At 38.1% G+C, this 17,039-nt stretch overlaps 1 protein-coding gene across 1 annotated transcript in view; it reads left to right on the plus strand.

The window, feature by feature from the left end:
- Positions 1-230: 230 nt before the first annotated feature.
- arhgap10 (Rho GTPase activating protein 10) overlaps positions 231-17,039 on the plus strand; it is a gene marked incomplete at its 5' end in the record, with an annotated part of 75,148 nt that continues 58,339 nt past the window's right edge. Inside the window, one exon of the mRNA XM_084401515.1 lies at positions 231-384. Coding sequence (XP_084257641.1) covers positions 231-384 — 154 coding nt within the window. The remainder of the gene's footprint in view (positions 385-17,039) is intronic.

Here is a 17,039-nt window from a genome sequence, read left to right on the forward strand (position 1 = left end):
AGTTTACTTGTGCGACTTGGAAAGAGTTGTATTACCAAGAGAAGTCCCGACGCGCTTGGTCTTGCTAAAACATACGAGGACGCGTTGGTAGATCCTTTTTACTGACGTTACAGCTTTGCGTTCATTTTTAATTTTGTTTATTCGTTTGACCAGTTTTTATTCATTCGTTGGTCGCTTTCTAACGGGATTTAAACGCTAGCTAGTCAGTAAACTAGCTGAATCCAGTAAAAATGGGTTTACACCCGTTGGAGTTCAGTGAGTGTTACCTGGACAGTCCTGCGTTCAGAGACAAAATCAAATCTCATGAAGCAGAGCTGGACAAAACCGGCAGATTTATCAAAGAGCTATATAAAGATGGAAAGAATCTCATCAATGCCACAAAACGTAAGTGTCAAGTCATTTTATCTCTAAAACTTGTTACTGTGTTCAGTCAACATGTGGTCCAGTCCATGTAACTTGAATACAATAGGTAATATATTATTAACTCAAATCAGTCAGGCAGGTTTTTTTTTTTTTTTTTCTTTTTTTTTTTCTCTTCTTCTGTCAAGGTCACCATGTCATTCCTATCTCTCTTTCAAATATTTTTATTAGAGCACATTTTCACAACTTTATATTATCTACATCATACACAAGAGTATAATGTATATCCACATAGAAATGTGTGCATTTTTTTTGAACATACAACAATGGAAAAGAAGAACAGAATCAACAGATAGACATACAGAGTACAGAAAAAAAATAAAATAATAATAATAATAATAAAAAAAAAATAAAAAAAAATACAAACCTAAATAAATCCCGCTTCCCCACCCTACCCAGCCTTATCCTTCCGTCTAAATAAATACTTTATTATAGTTAGAGGGAAACATTAATTTCCACTGCCAGGTGTGAGAAAGTGAATGAGAGGTGACCACACTTTTTCAAAGTGTGGGAGTTTATCCATAAGAATATATTTTATTCTCTCTAAGTGGAGAGTGTTAGTAAGATCACTAAGCCACATCTTTGTGGAGGGTGTTTCTTTATTTTTCCAATGCATGAGAAGTAGTTTCTTTGCGGTGATGAGACTATAGGACAGGAGGCATTGTTGGTAATTGTTTAACCTTTTAATATCATCTGAAATTCCTAAAATAATAATGAGTGGATTAGGCTCCAATTGTATGTTAAGTATCCTAGAAATTAAACTGAAGATATTAAACCAAAAGATCTTAACCTTGGGACACAGAACGAAGCTGTGAAGCAACGTGTCTTCTGCAACAAGGCATCTGTCACAAAGAGGGGATATCTCAGGGTATATTTTGTGTAATCTCTCCTTAGAATAGTGAAGACGATGTAGAATCTTAAAGTGAATTAGGCAGTGCCTAGCATTATTAGAACATCGATGTGTATGTTCCAAACTCTTTTCCCATAGAGGGTCTGGGATCACAGTGTTCATTTCTTCCTCCCATTTTGTTTTTATTGAAGTGGAGATCACTGGACTGATAGACTGCAAAGTGTCATAAATATAAGATATCGATTTTTCTGAGCAAGACATGGGCCGGAGGCATCGATCAAGACAAGAGCCTGAGAAGGTCTCAAAATTTTGCAAATGTTTTCTTACATAGTTTCTAATTTGCAAGTATCTAAAGAAACTACTACCCGGTATATTATATTTACTCTGTAATTGTGCAAAAGATGCAAAAATGCCATTAATGTATAACTCTCCTATTGTATGGATGCCTCTGTTCATCCAGAGATTAAAAGTATTATCAAGAATAGATGGAGGAAATGTAGGGTTTCCAGTGATAGGTAATGCATAAAATATGGGTTTCAACTTAAAGTGTGATTTGATTTGTTTCCAAATACGCACTGTACTGTGGATCATCACATTGCTATTGTACAAAGACTTCTCAATAGTGTAAGGTGCCAGAAGGATGGCACCTATAGAGTTAGGCTGGCATGCCTCTTGTTCTAATTCGAGCCAGTTTGGTGGGGTAGCAGTGTTATCCAGCCAGTACGCCATAATCTTGATATGTGAGGCCCAGTAATATGATAAAAAATTCGGGAGTGCCAAGCCTCCTTCTATTTTAGATTTACAGAGGTGTTTCTTGCCTATTCTGTGGGTTTTGTAGTCCCATAAGAAAGGGAGCACAATCGAGTCAATTTTTTTAAAGAAAGATTTGGGGAGAAATACTGGAATGTTCTGAAATAAATATAGTAGTTGGGGCAAGAAAATCATTTTGATGGCATTCACTCTGCCAAGTAATGAGATTGGCAAAGTCTTCCAGAACTGTATATTTGATTGTAATTTAGACAGCAGTGGTGGGAAATTCTCCTTAAATAAATTAGAGTGGCATTTTGTAATCTGAATTCCTAAATACGTGAATTTTTCTAAAGATACACTAAAAGGGAGGTTCTGTAACCAGGCAATATTCCGCACCTGCATGGGCATTAGCTCGCTTTTGTTCCAATTTATCCTGTAACCAGAAAAGGTCCCAAATGAATTTATTTTATCAAGTAATTGTGAGATTGTGACTTGGGGTTGAGAGATAAATAATAAAACATCATCGGCATATAGTGAAATTTTGTTTATAGATTTTTGTGTATTATAACCATGAATTAAAGGGTCTGAGCGGATACTCTCGGCAAGGGGTTCGATTGCTAAAGCAAAAATTAAGGGGGAAAGAGGGCACCCTTGTCTAGTTCCTCTATGTAGTCTGAAACGGGGGGACAATATTTGATTAGTCAGTATCTGTGCACAGGGGTTGTTGTAAAGAAGCTTTACCATTGATATGAATTTTTCTCCAAAATTAAATCTCTTTAAAATTTCAAATAGATACGGCCACTCGACTTGGTCGAATGCCTTCTCAGCATCGAGTGAAAGGATGGCTAGCTCTTCTTGTGGTCTATTAGTAGCATACATGATATTAAATAAACGTCTAAGATTGAAAAAAGAATTTCTACCTGGTATAAAGCCAGTTTGGTCTGGATGAACTAATTTATCTAAAAAGGGGCTCAATCTATTGGCCAAAATTTTAGAAAATAATTTCCCATCTTGGTTTAATAGAGAAATAGGTCGAAAAGAGCCAACCTCTTCTGGATCCTTACCCTTTTTATGTATCACTGTAATAACCGCTTCTGTTAAAGTAGGAGGTAGGACACCATCCGTGTGGGCTTGAGTGAACACCCTATGTAGGTATGGGCACAGGGTTACATTACATTTTTTATACAGCTCTCCTGGAAGGCCATCAGGGCCTATGTCATTCCTATCTCCACGTATGCGCGATACCTGGCTAGAATAGTTTTGCTGGTCTGGAGAGTAAAATTGACTCATTTGGTGAAATGAGCTTGCGTGGCATAAGATTTGCTGACCTTATCCAGTTTTCTTGAGGTATGATTTACATGAACTATGTGCAGATCATCAGATGTCCTAAAAGTCTGCTTTTTGATCTGTTTACATAGTTAAATGGCCACATTACTGAGTTAGTTTCCAGTTACATCAGCAGTTTTGCGTCTTCATCTGTAGTTTATCACCTCTGTCATGTGACCCTCCACGTGTAAGGCCTATTGTAAACATTTTATGTCTCTTCCCATTTATGCACTCATTTTTTTTAGAGTTTAGGACTGGACAGAACAAATTGGCTAAAAATAAAAACTTGCGTATTGCGCCTTGGACGTCCAGGCCTTTTTTGGACTTGTTTGAATTATTAGGATCTGCAGTGTCTGGGTAGACTTATCTTTAAAATGAGTATTTGTTCTGCTGATATCAGTACATTTTTGTTCAAATGAAAAAGAAAGGCCAAAGTTTTTAGGTGCTTGACCATTTTATGCTGAAGCAAATATTGTCTGAATGTTTCTTTAAGATTATTATAAGTGGTGTGTTCCTCTTTCTGTTTTCAATCCGTTGCATGATGCACAGTTTTGTTTTATTACAGCTTCCAGATAATGCTGAACTGTAAATATGGCTAAATTAAGACGTGCAGGGCTTCAAGGCAGGCTCATGGTACATAAGCCCACACATCCACTGCCCACATAATAATCACGGCTTGGTTAGCTTAGTTTTATTTGGCTTGAAACATAAAGCAATCACCAACAACCAATAATAACATGCATTTTAGATGAACCAACCATTGGGAGAGGTTGATTTAGGTAACTCAGGAGTTTCCCTCAGGAGTAAGTCAAGAATAACAAGCAAATGTTTTTTTTATTTTTTTTATCAGTTTTGTCTGCTGTTTTGTTCTCATAATGTTTTGTAATTTTAAGTGCTGCCATTCAGAAGGTATCATGTTCAGTTGGTGTCTGTACTTAAAGGCACAATATGTACGATTTTTGGATGAAAATATCCACATATATATATATATATATATATATCCATATATATATTATAGCCTATATTTTTTGTTGACTTGTGTACTTTATCCCAAATGTTTGCAACAATGTTTAAATCTAGAGAAATCAGCAATTTTAACCAGTGTAACATCTCATGTCATTGCATCGCCTGTCAATGACATCATATTATCTGCGTTACCCTCGATTTCCGGTTTTACTTTGTAGAAAGTGTTGCATCTAGCTTACTGCAGTGTGCAACAAATGTCTCCTACAAGTCACGAGATAACGCACAGTAATGTTATAACACAACTGTCAACACATCCATATGTATTTTTAGTATGATTGTTTTCACCAAGTAAAACAGTGCTGCGTTACCCCGCAATTTTAATTAATCAAATAAAGTGACCTGAATGAGTAGTAATTCAGCACTTGCATCTATTTCAATAGAGTGGAATAAAATAATGTGAATTTAAGTGATCAAACGTTATTATTAGGCCTAAATCATGTTATTATTAAAAATGTTATGCTTTGTGGTCTCCTCAAAGTTGCATTGGATTTTGTCCTTAGCATAAAGTTTGAGAGATCCATCTGCTGTTTTCCATGTCCGTAGAGTTTAAGCTACGAGTAAGAGTGTGGAGTAAATATATAGGCTAGCTATAATGACACAGATTTAGTAAAACAAATTATTTTCTGTGCCTTCGGCCAATCAGCGTACACTAACATTACTGGTAGTTCATATTGTGCTGTAGACCCTACTCTGAAGTAGGAGCTAATTTAGTTCCCCCCAAAAGGCGTTCCTTGAACTAAAATCATTCCCAGTTCCTGTGGTGCGAACACGACAAAAACAGGGTACTACGGCCCGGTGTGAAAGCCCCTTTTGTTGGTCACTTTACTGTCTAACACATGACATTTATCTTCTTATGTTTTGTTGGCAACAAAATAATGTGACACCAATTTTGGCATGGCTGAATATTATAGAAGCAGTTGGTCGCCATGTTAGAAGAGTTTAACTTGGCATACATGCATGTTTTGATTCACTTTTCACTGGCATTTGACTTTCTGAAGCAGGATGTACCCAGAGCATTTCTTAATGTTGTAGTGGTTGGCTTTGTCCCAGATCTCACTGCTCAATTGACTTCAACATTATTGTCTCGTATACAGATGCCCATGCAGTGACCTAACAGCATTTTACAGCAAAACTGGCCAATTAACTCATGGTCATGAACCGAGAGAATCCTTGCAGGGGACTCTAATAAAACTTAACTTTATAAGGCATGTCAAATGTTGATAAGGTCAAATGCCTCACAATCATCATAATATTTCATAAAGACTCTACAAAAAGCTTATTTTTTTTTCTTCAGAAAAAGTTTCTCAAAAGGCATCGTATCATTCTTTAAAATGACTTTCAAGTGTCATCTTTAACAGAATCGGCTGTGTCCCCGAGGCAAATAACCATGAAAGAGCCCAGTTCTTCAGCTTTTGCTTGTTTTTCTTGTGGTTGTGAAATCAACCAAATTGCTTGTCTTATGTGTGCTGAAATTCATACATGTTTGGGGATGACATTGATAGTGACCATTTAGTGCAGTAGGACTGATTTTCAGCAATGGAATCAGAGCTTGTTTTTTTCAAAGGATATAGTTCACTCAAAATGTAATTCCTTTCTTTTTTAAATTCTTTCTTTCTTTTACTTACCCTCACACTGGTCCAAACCCATATGACTTTTCTTTATCTTTGAAAAACAAGTTAAGATATTTTTAATGAAACCCAAGAGACTTCTGTCCCACTATTGCAACTCCAAAGAAAACTTTGACACTCCAGATGGTTAATAGAGACAAAAAAAGGAATCCATAATGAATTGAGCGGTCTTCTGAAGAGACATGATCACTTTAGATAATAAACCGATTTAATTTAGGCTTTTATTCACATATTTAATTTTAAACATTGATTAATGCACATAGAGCACACCAAACCTCATTGGTTCTTGCTTAATTTGAAACGTGCTTTCATGAAATGAGAGAACAAATCACATTGGTTCTCATGTATCAAGCAAGCACTGTTGAACTTCTATTTGCCACATTTGATGCGCTCTATGTACGTGTGACGTGTTATGTTGCTAAAATTCTGAATTAAATTTGTTCATCATAAATATAATGCCACTTAATAAGACTAGAATCCACAAATGAATCTACATAGGCCTAGTCTGCAACTAGGAAAGTTTTACTACAACACATTTTTCCACCTTTTGGAAGTCTGGGAGGATGTATTCTGCCATGGAATCCTTGATTCAGAGAGACGTGTGACAACCAGGCTGTCAGCTGCTGTGGAACAGGAATCCCTCAGTGGATGAGACGGACTCAGAGGATGCGCTCCTGTTTTTGTCCGTTTCCTCTGCAGAGCGGCCACTCTTTGTCACACAACCTCTTGACCTGTCCTCGTATCCTCCCCTCTCCCCAGGGGAGATGTGATCCTTGTTCGTCACTGTTCATAGGAAACAAATAGAATACATGCATCAGCTTCTGCAGGATTATTTCCACATTTCAGGATACTGGAAGCATAAAGCTGTACACTGAAACGTCTTTAAAGCAAAGCAAAACAAATAGGCAGTTTAGTCCTCCATGTTTTGTCTGTGAGATGTTCCCAACTCTTGCCAAGGATTCAGTTTGGCAAAAGTCTCAGAGTAATCTATCTCAATGCATTGTCAGGAAACATCATCATAATAATGAGTTAAAACAGAATTAAAGTGGATGTGAGATCATGGAAGAGGAAAGTTTACTTTTAGGAAAAGAAATGAGTGAAATTAGCTTCATGTGTTGTGCAGATGCTGTGCCATACTGCAGAGAACAGTAAAGTTTTATTTTAGCAACATTATTTTATTTTACTTTAGCAACATTATGAATGAAACTTACTTGACACTTGAACAGTTGCTATATCAACATCTTAACGAAGAGAATACGCTTAAATAATGCATAGTTATTTTAAAGGGGACCTATTATGCAAAATTTACTTTTACATGTTGTTTGAACATAAATGTGTGTCGGCAGTGTGTGTACACAACCACCCTAAAATGGTAAAAATTCTCAAGTTACCTAAATCGTTCAATGTTTGCTCTAATCATTTTACACCAGACTGATTTGTGAACGAGGGTCAATGCAAAGCAGGTTTATCTAAAAGGTTGTTACTCAAGGATGAAGCAGTACCTACTGTTCGTGGTCCAGCTTCACACCCTGAATCGATAACAAGCACATTTGTAAAGGCGATTTTCAATCATTTACAAAATATAAAGTGTGATACATCATCATTTACAAAATATAGTGCAATTTTCAATCATTCACAAAATATAAGTGTGATACATCATCATTTACAAAATATAGTGCAATTTTCAATCATTCACAAAATATAAGTGTGATACATCACACTTTATATTTTGTAAATGATTGAAAATCGCCTTTACAAATGTGCTTGTTAGCAATTTCCACAGCTAAAGTTACCACTAATGTGTCTGTGATTATATTCTCAGTTTTCTGTATAGATAATAGACTAAAAATGGAATGTGTTTTGCACAGTTGACACATATCAGTATCATGAGGGATGTTAGTTGCCAGTCAGACTCACCAGAGCTGCATAGTGTTGGTACTCAACTATCATTCTCAAAGTTGTTCTCTCTCCTTCATCATCAGTGTCCGACCCAGGTTCACACATATAGGACTGAACAGTGAACACCTGTATTTACTTTGTCAGTCATATTGACAAAGTAAATACTTTGCCTAAATTGACATATCACCTCTCCTGGTTTGTTATTGACGCCGTAGGATCTGCACAAGCTGTAAAGGCCACTCCCTCTTCGGGAAAGGGGGCGGGGAGCAGCAGCTCATTTGCATTTAAAGAGACCCACACGAAAACAGTGTGTTTTTGCTCACACCCAAATAGAGGCAAATTGGACAAGCTATAACCGGTGGGGTATTTTGAGCTGAAATTTAACACGGACATTCTGGGAACACAAGAATATTACATCTTGTGAAAAGGGCCATTAGATCCCTTTAACTTATACGGACTTATGTGGCTGACTTATGTGGACTTTTTTTCAGGCTGTTACACATGGATCCAATATACGGTTACACGTGCGCATTCTTTCTCAACCGTTTGCATTCACTAACTTAAGACTGTTTACGTGAATACTAGCCAAGACGTGCATATCTGACCATATAAGTTGCCAACGAGAACTCAATTCAGGATCTCTGAGCGTCCGAGAGGCGGCTTTTTGTGCACACGAGCATTGAGTTCTTTTCCTCATCTTATTGTGCTTAACTTTTTTAACACTGTCCTATTGTTCGTAATTGCATGTTTGTTCTTGTTTTTGACAACAAAGATAAAGTACAACTAAAATAATCATCCTCTCCTAGTTTGAGGTGCTTTTGTTTACCTGGATGTTCTTGGTGTTAAGTTTTTTAGGTTGACATAACTACAAACTGGGCAACGAGTTGGTGGTATTTGAATTGTTTGTTTGTTTGTTTGTTTGTTTGTTTGTTTGTTTGTTTACATTAGGGGTTTTCAGACTGTTCCTGGAGCCTCCCTAGCACTGCACATTTTGAATGTCTCCCTTATTAAACACAGCTAATCAACTGTGAGATCAACTAGTACTGCATGACCTGAGATGGGTGTGTCTAGGGAGACATGCAAAATGTGCAGTGCTGGGAGGCTCCACGAACAGTATGAAAACCCCTGGTTTACACTAGGCCTTCTGCAATAGTCTGTGTTAACAGTGTTACACTGTGTTCAGTTACATCACATGCTCACTAGGGGTGTCGAAATGAATCATTTCTACGATGCATCGCGATGCAAACGAGGACAATTCGGTATCGGTTCAGTAATAGACCATAACCGATTATAATGTACTGACGCTTTTCTGACGTCATTTGGTTTGACGTCAGATTTGACATTGATTTGACCCATTGTACGTGGTTTGTCGCGGTAGCATACAATGGCAGAGGGAGGCGAGTGCGAGTAATTAAAAATGCTCCAACTACTTTAAAAGCCGTCATCTGGGCACATTTCGGCCTTTATGAACAACCTGGTAAGCAAAACCTGGAGAAGACACACGCTGTGTGTAAATTATGTCACGCACAAATAAAATATGCATGGGGCAATACCACTAACTTGAGAAACCACGTCAGCCGTTTTCATCCCGAGCTGTTAATGCCTGTCAGTGCCAAGGTGGATCAAGCTCAGCCAAAAATAGATCAAATGATATCAACGTTGCCGCCCAACTCGGAGAGAGGGCAGAGAATTACCAGAACAGTAGCAGCTTTTATTGCAAAGGATATATGGCCCTTTTCTGTAGTGGAAAACCCCGGGTTTCGCCACCTGTTGAATACACTGGAGCCGCGATAAAAGCTCCCCTCTCGCAGCCACTTTTCAGAAAAGATCATCCCAGAACTCTACCACGAAACCAAAGCCCAGGTAATGGCGTCAATGAGCCAAGCAAACTCATCGAGTTGCAATATCATGTGATTCCTGGACTTCGGTTGCGACAGAGTCGTATGTGACAATAACGGCACATTACATTAGCGAGGACTGGAAGATTTTTGTCTCATGTGCTGCGAATGAGAGCCGTTTATGAGTCTCACACGGGTGCTCATCTGGCAGAGCCACTGTCTCATGTCGTGGATGAATGGCAGCTATCACATAAGGATGTAGTGCTTGTGACAGATAGTGCGTCGAACATGATCACTGCAGCTCAATTCGGAACATTCCCTCACGTAAAATGCTTCGCCCATACGCTGAGTCTGGCGTCCCAGTGCGCGCTTAAAGTGGCCGCGCTCTCCAGGCTTTTGGGCAGAATCCGACGAATATCAACATTCTTCCATCGCAGCACCACAGCAAGCCACTGTCTGAAAGTGAAACAGCAATTTCTTGGCCTGATAAATCATAAGCTAATAACTGATGTTGCACCAAGGTGGAACAGCGCATACGACATGGTTGAGAGGTTCTTGGAACAACAACCTGCAATTTGTGCCACCTTGCTGTCACCAGAAGTCAGAAAAGGAGAGACAGATCTGTGCACTCTTACTGAAACAGATGTGACAAATGCAGAGGATGCTGTGAGGGCATTAAAGCCAATGAAGGATGCAACAACACTGATGTCAGAAGAGCGCAATCCGACAGTTTCTCTCATTGCTCCTCTAAATGCGCAACTCCTCCAGAATATGTCAGACACCAACGGAGACTCACACATGATCCATGAGATCAAGAATGCGATCAGAACAGATCTCCTGAAGATGTACAACAGTGAGTCACAGAAGAGGATCCTTCATACAGCCTCTGCCCTGGATCCCCGATTTAAGGGAATGCCTTTTCTCACAGAAGAGGAGAGATCGGAGGTATACAGAGCACTGACAGTTATTAAATAATAACAGCATGACAGGGTGTGCAAATGCTTCTCAAAACGCCATCTCATTCACCAAATGAATGAGAAGGGTTTTTAGTCTAAATAAAGGGCTAGTAGAATTGTAAAATGAGTCGATGTTTAAATGAAATTAGCCTACTTATTTAATAATAAAATATAACGACTACTAAAATCTGTCACCAACGCCGCCTCAGATGCGTGTTAGTCAGAATTAGGGCTGGTCCGAATACAATTATTTGGGCTTCGAAGCTTCGGTAGTAATGAACATCGAATATTCGAAAAGAGGGTGCTGAACATATTCTTCTCTAAAGGCAGGAATCTCTATGTATCTGTATGTCCATTTGCATTTTGATTATTTCGAGAACCGTTCATCCAATCGACTTAACAAGGGAGTGCAGTGTCGCATTTGGTGCAATATAGATGGAGACGCGACACATTCAGAATTAATAAACTTTTAGTAAACTACAGAACAGCGCGAGCGGAAGCGGCGCACCTCACGCGGGCAGGGCTTATATGCTCCGAGAACGGACACCGCAGTGATATAAAACGCACACACACAGGTCTGTTAACTTAAGCAATAGGCTACTTTTAAGGTAGTCTAATATTTTTCTGACTAACAAATTACTGACACAGTAAAGGGTAGATTTAAATAAAGAAAAACGAAATTTAAATAAAGAAAAAACGAAATTTAAATAAATAAAAACGAAATTTAAATAAAGAAAAACTAAATTAAGTTAAATTAAAACCGAGATTAATTTAGATTGATGATAATAACGCGTAAAAAGGCTAATACATTTTGTTTCTATTATTCTATTTTCCACAATGTCAAAGCAACGCAGCTTAACCCAAAACACAAGCTCAGGCATGCACTTCTGTCCATTCAAACTGCTGTTCTGCGCTCTAGCCAGAGAACACTCCCTTGCTGGCATCGGTTCTATTTAGCATGCACGCGTTTTTTTTCTGCGTGTCTCACGAATACCAATCCACCGACCGAATATTCGAATATTCGGGTCCAGCCCTAGTCAGAATGTGTAACTCCTGTTGTGGACGCGTTCTTCCTGTGTACGCGCTGAAACATGGCAACTAAACCCAATGAAAATACAACGATTTATTACTATAGTGTTCTCATTATAATGTTATGTAATATGACAGTCCCATGATAGTTATTATTAGTCATGCATTGTTGCTGTTTGAGCTGCATGCGCTGAAGCGCTGAATGAACTCCCGGAAAACGGAAGCACTTTCCTTGCAGGGTATTTAACTTAACCAATAGTGCCCTCTTTATAAATGTTATGCAATATGATAGTCCACCCAAATGCTGTTTGAGCTGCATGCTCATGAGATAAATCAGATACATAGGCCTACAAAAAATAAACACAATATTACATTTGCACAAAACAAAAGGTCGCGAATGCACACGCAAACTTAGTCATGACGATGTAGGCTAACTCTAGCGTTTTAACGTAAAATTCTCCCAAACATAACTCCGGCGTGCTTGCTTCATTTTTCCTCGTGTCTGCTTTACGTATTTCGCGGTTGAGCAGCATGCATGCGCATGACCTTGCTTAATCGACAATCGATTAAAATATTATCGACAATTAATTAATCCTAGTTCAGTTAGAGAACAGACACTACAAATAAAAACTGAACCCGTCAGCTCAATTCAGCGTGAGCCTAAAGAGAGTCGCAGCACAGATCAGCAGAAGTCTGATTTGTTAATAAAAGTTCTGTTTAATAAAAGTGAGTTTATTGTACTGTTCTGTTGTGTTTTTCATTAAGAATAATAATGAACCCACTTTTCAAGCAAAAGCCGCCCTCAAATTGCCGCTAATCGGAAACTAAAATGCGCACAGGCCGCACAGGCATTCATACCGGTGCGTGTCCACTGGCGCAGAGTAAGCATTTTCAATTAATTCCAATGAAAGTTGAGCTTGAAGCGTGAAGCTCAACTTCCATAGGAATAAACTGAAAACGCTTGCTCTGCTCCGCGCCAGTGGACACGCACCATAAGCGTTTTAAAAAGAGGGAAAAACTACAATGTCTCCTCACCAGTCTCAAGTGAGTTTTCAAAAACAAATACTTCTCAGTTCAGCCTAGACGTGTTGCAGCCTTGGAACGGCTGCAGTCAGTGGTATTCCACAAAATGATCATATCTCTAACGCATTCATGGAATTAATACTGAAACTGAGGCCAGAGGGTTGAGAATGATGTCATGCTCTTCTGACAAAAAAAAATATTGTGCTTAATAAACTTGGAGACGTTTAAGCCAAAAGAGGCCTTAGGGGAGGAAAAGAAAGAAAGGGTGAGCGAAGAAGAGGGTAAGAAGAGAGGCCTGGAAAAGATCCGTGAGTGGAACAGGAAAGATTGGACAAAGAGATGGTTGTGTAAACACAGTCCTGCTCGTAATTTAGTTTGATGGTTAACTGTGTCACATCAGAGCTGTTTATGAAGAAGATGCAAGTCTGTTTTGTTTTGCTGCTTGTAGTCCTACTAATATGAAAGAGGAAACATTATAAATGAAACTTGCATTACAACAACAGATCATGTATAACAAAAAGTATGTATACTTTGCCAGTACACGTCAAGATTTACGTGTGCTGGCAAAGTATACATACTTTTTGTTATACATGATCTGTATAACAAAAGATTTACTTACTTTTCATACACAAGTTAAACACATTCTAACCCAGATGTGCAAGCAACAAAAAACAATTGATTATTCTTGATATTTTATTTTAATTTAGTTTATGATAGGCTATTGAGTTTGCAATGCCTATTTATTTAGTCTATATTGGTAAATGCTAATAAATTGAACACTTAAGTTTAATATACAATGATCATAATGCGAGGCAAGCACATCACATTATATAAGTACATTGTATATCTTTTCAGCAGCATTCAGTATAGGATTTGACTAATAGACTCATAGATTAAGTAGGCTATTTCAAATTGATCTCATACATACTTTTTTTGACTGTCCTCTAGGTTAGACTAGTTCAGTCTGTTACAATGTTTCAGTTTTAACGTTAATGAAATTAATCGTAGTGCACATCCCTAACAAATACACAGCACAGCAAACATTGGCTACATCTATTTTTAATAACACTGAACTAATTTTGTAAATATTTTTTTTGGCAGTGAATGAAATTTTAAAATTTTAATTATCTCGCCATGTCCGCCATCTTGAATTAATTCATGAATAATAAAAAGTAGGAAACAATACTACAGTTGTAACTGGTGCAGACAAATTAATAAACATGGTGATTTAAACTTTTCTAACTTTTAGTTATGCATAAATGAGTTAATATAATTGTACTTTAACTTGGGCTTCAAATTATGTAGGCATTCTATATTAGAAAAGAACCGCCCTCTCCACTTTTTGAAAAAAATGCACATGCGCAACACTCTACCTGCTCCCGAGAGGGAACGCCTATTAATCGTGTGCATGAGAGAGCATGCACGAGCCTAGTTCTCCTCGTGCACGCTCTGTTTACAAGTTGCTGTTGGCATGGCTCATACAAGCCTGCTTTCCTTTACCTGTCGAGTAGAAACTTCGCGACTGAGGCATCAGTGGGAAGCCCAACCTGTGCTTTTAGCGCATGCCAGCGTGTGAAATATTCTCCCAAAAACACTCTTGTCTTGTTTCTTTCTTCAGAGGCCTTCTTGTCAAACAATTCGTAGACACTTTTTCTCTTGCGACCCTCAGACATTTTGAAAAAACCCGGTGAGAACGGCGAGCTTCAATGAATGGCTGAAACCGTAGCAGCTCACCACACATATACACCTGAAAGTGCGCATGCGCAGAAAGCGAAAACTACCTAGGGACGAGCACGTACGACGGCCTTGCGTAAACATATCACCAGAATGATTGACAACTAGGAGGACCAATAGTCTTGATGATCCACCCAGAAAAAGAAAATCCTCTGCAATACCGTTAATATAATTGTACTTTAACTTGGGCTTCAAATATGTAGGCATTCTATGTATTCAAACACAGGTTGTTATTAGGGGTGTAACAATACATCGATATGGATCAAATGTCGTCTAACGTTACGTTGCATCGATGCCTCACATAAAATATCAATATACAGTACCTTTATTTTGGCACTATCCACATCCTCACGTAACTTTTCTCAGCTGAAATAGATGCCTGACAAGATTGACTGAACCCTAAACACGTTTTGTCACAAAAGCCGGTATTGTCCACTGTCAAGGCATTGCGAGTTCATGTTTTACAGCAGAAACTGACAAGCAGCACCCTTTTTGTTTGTGAACACAACCCGAAAAGTCCGTTTTAGCGAATCAGCATGCAGCAATTTTCAGGTCAAGTGACAATGCTGTTAACTAAGTCACTTTGAAAAGACTCTAGCTGAGAGCAGTTTCATTATTCGTCAAAGCTGACTAAAAGGGATTGAGGATAGATAATTTCAACAAACTTGATGAACCTGTGAAATCTTCTTCGGGGCATTAAAGGAAAATAAAAGCTGAAACTTCTTCACGGAACCTTGCTAAAGCAGCACGTTACAGTGGTGAGGGAAAAGCTCCCTGTATTGCGTGTAATCACAACAACAAAGTTTGTCAGGCGTCTTATGTCAGCGGAGGAGATTAACGTTACAAAGATTGTAACTGTTTTAACTGAGTGTTTTATATCATAGCAATTACTTGGGATTGTTTAACTCTGAAACATGAAATGTGCAGTTATCTGCTTTTGCCAAAACAAAAATAAAAAAAATTATTGATATATAAAAAACAATGAACTAATTTTGTAAGTTACCTGTATTTTTTGAGTTATTATTATTACTTAATCAAAACAACCCAGCTGCAGTTTGATTGATATTACTTTAAATGCACAATAAAAAAATCATGATTTATGAAAAATCACCAAGAACGGAGTTATCGTTTTTTTGCAAATGAACTCTTCTGTTCTGTTGTAAATGTCCCAATTGGGAGAGGGTGTGCAATTTTTAAATAGTTTAATTAAACATTCATATTATATATTTAGGTTGTATTTGTGAGTTAATAAACGTAACTGGTTGTGTAAACTTGGTACATAATATCTAAATATCGATAAATCAATTGATATAGCCCTGAATCGAATCGTAATCGTATCGCAGAATTGTTTGAGGTATCGGCAAATATCGTATCGCTGGCTGAGAGAATCGATATCGCATCGTGATGAACTGTCCGATTTACACCCCTAGTTGTTATCAGTCTGGACACTCTACGTCGTTTCATTCTTCCTAATTCTACTCCCTCAATATATTGTTGAAATTTCAGAACCATTGATCAGAAGCCAAACATTTTGAGGCTGTGTGAACCTGAAGAATAAGTCATGTCCCTCGTCTTCATTAGTTCAGAATGGTCTTGACCTGAAACCCATCGCTATTGCCATAAACCTATCTCCATCTGTTCATTTTTACTGTCATACCCCACATACCATACATAACCCCTTCAACCCTTGAGACTTGGGTGCTCTTTTAACTTGCACTCGCAATTTAGTCTGAAAAATGTATCAGTTTCTTTCTGTCCTTTTTTGCAGTTAGAGGAAACTGAAACTCAATTATTTATGTAATAGATGACTAGTAATAGTAATAGATGGGCCTCTTGCATTCATAAGGGAGATCTTGGCCATTTCCAGTATTTCTCCCAGCATGCCTTAAAAGGACTTTGTTAAGAGCACTGGGGAATGTCTGTGCTGAACACAGATTGTGCTAGTATTTATTCAGACCTGTTATTATTAATCTTCCAGGAGTTTCATTCTCATGGCCAAATGGCGACTCTTATCTTTTTTGTGCTGGTGCTAATAATGTATTCATCTGCAGGGCCTGAAGTCCGGCGCGGGTATTGCGCATAGTTGTACACATTCCTGCGGGTTTCGAGATTATAAAGCGGGATATTCCCGCAAAAATGTATGTTCGGACAATAATTTCCCAACTGAAGTTCGGACAATAGTTTTTTGGAACAGTTATACGTTTCCATCGGGGCAGCCGTTGTGCTTTGTAAAATAAAAAATCCTTAACACTCAAAATAGTCACCAAAGTGATCTGGAGATCAGATATTTATCAGGCTATTTTTATGCCAAACCGCTTGCTCTTGAAAGATGGTGTTCAAAATACTTGGTTTTGAGTTTTATATTGTGTTGGTCTCCTGCTAACTGGTTAACTCGCAGTATTACTGTCTTACTGAAATACTTCTGCTAATCAGTTGTGGGCCACTATTAACGTTACCTAAAACTGTGTCTATTAATGCAGATTGTCTGTCGTTCTCACTTCTTTGAGGAAAGATTAAGCATGGATCAAGATTTGTTTTACCAACGCTTGTTTCATCAGTC

This window comes from Rutilus rutilus (assembly GCF_951802725.1).
Source record: "Rutilus rutilus genome assembly, chromosome: 2".
NCBI classification, from domain to species: Eukaryota; Metazoa; Chordata; class Actinopteri; order Cypriniformes; family Leuciscidae; genus Rutilus; species Rutilus rutilus.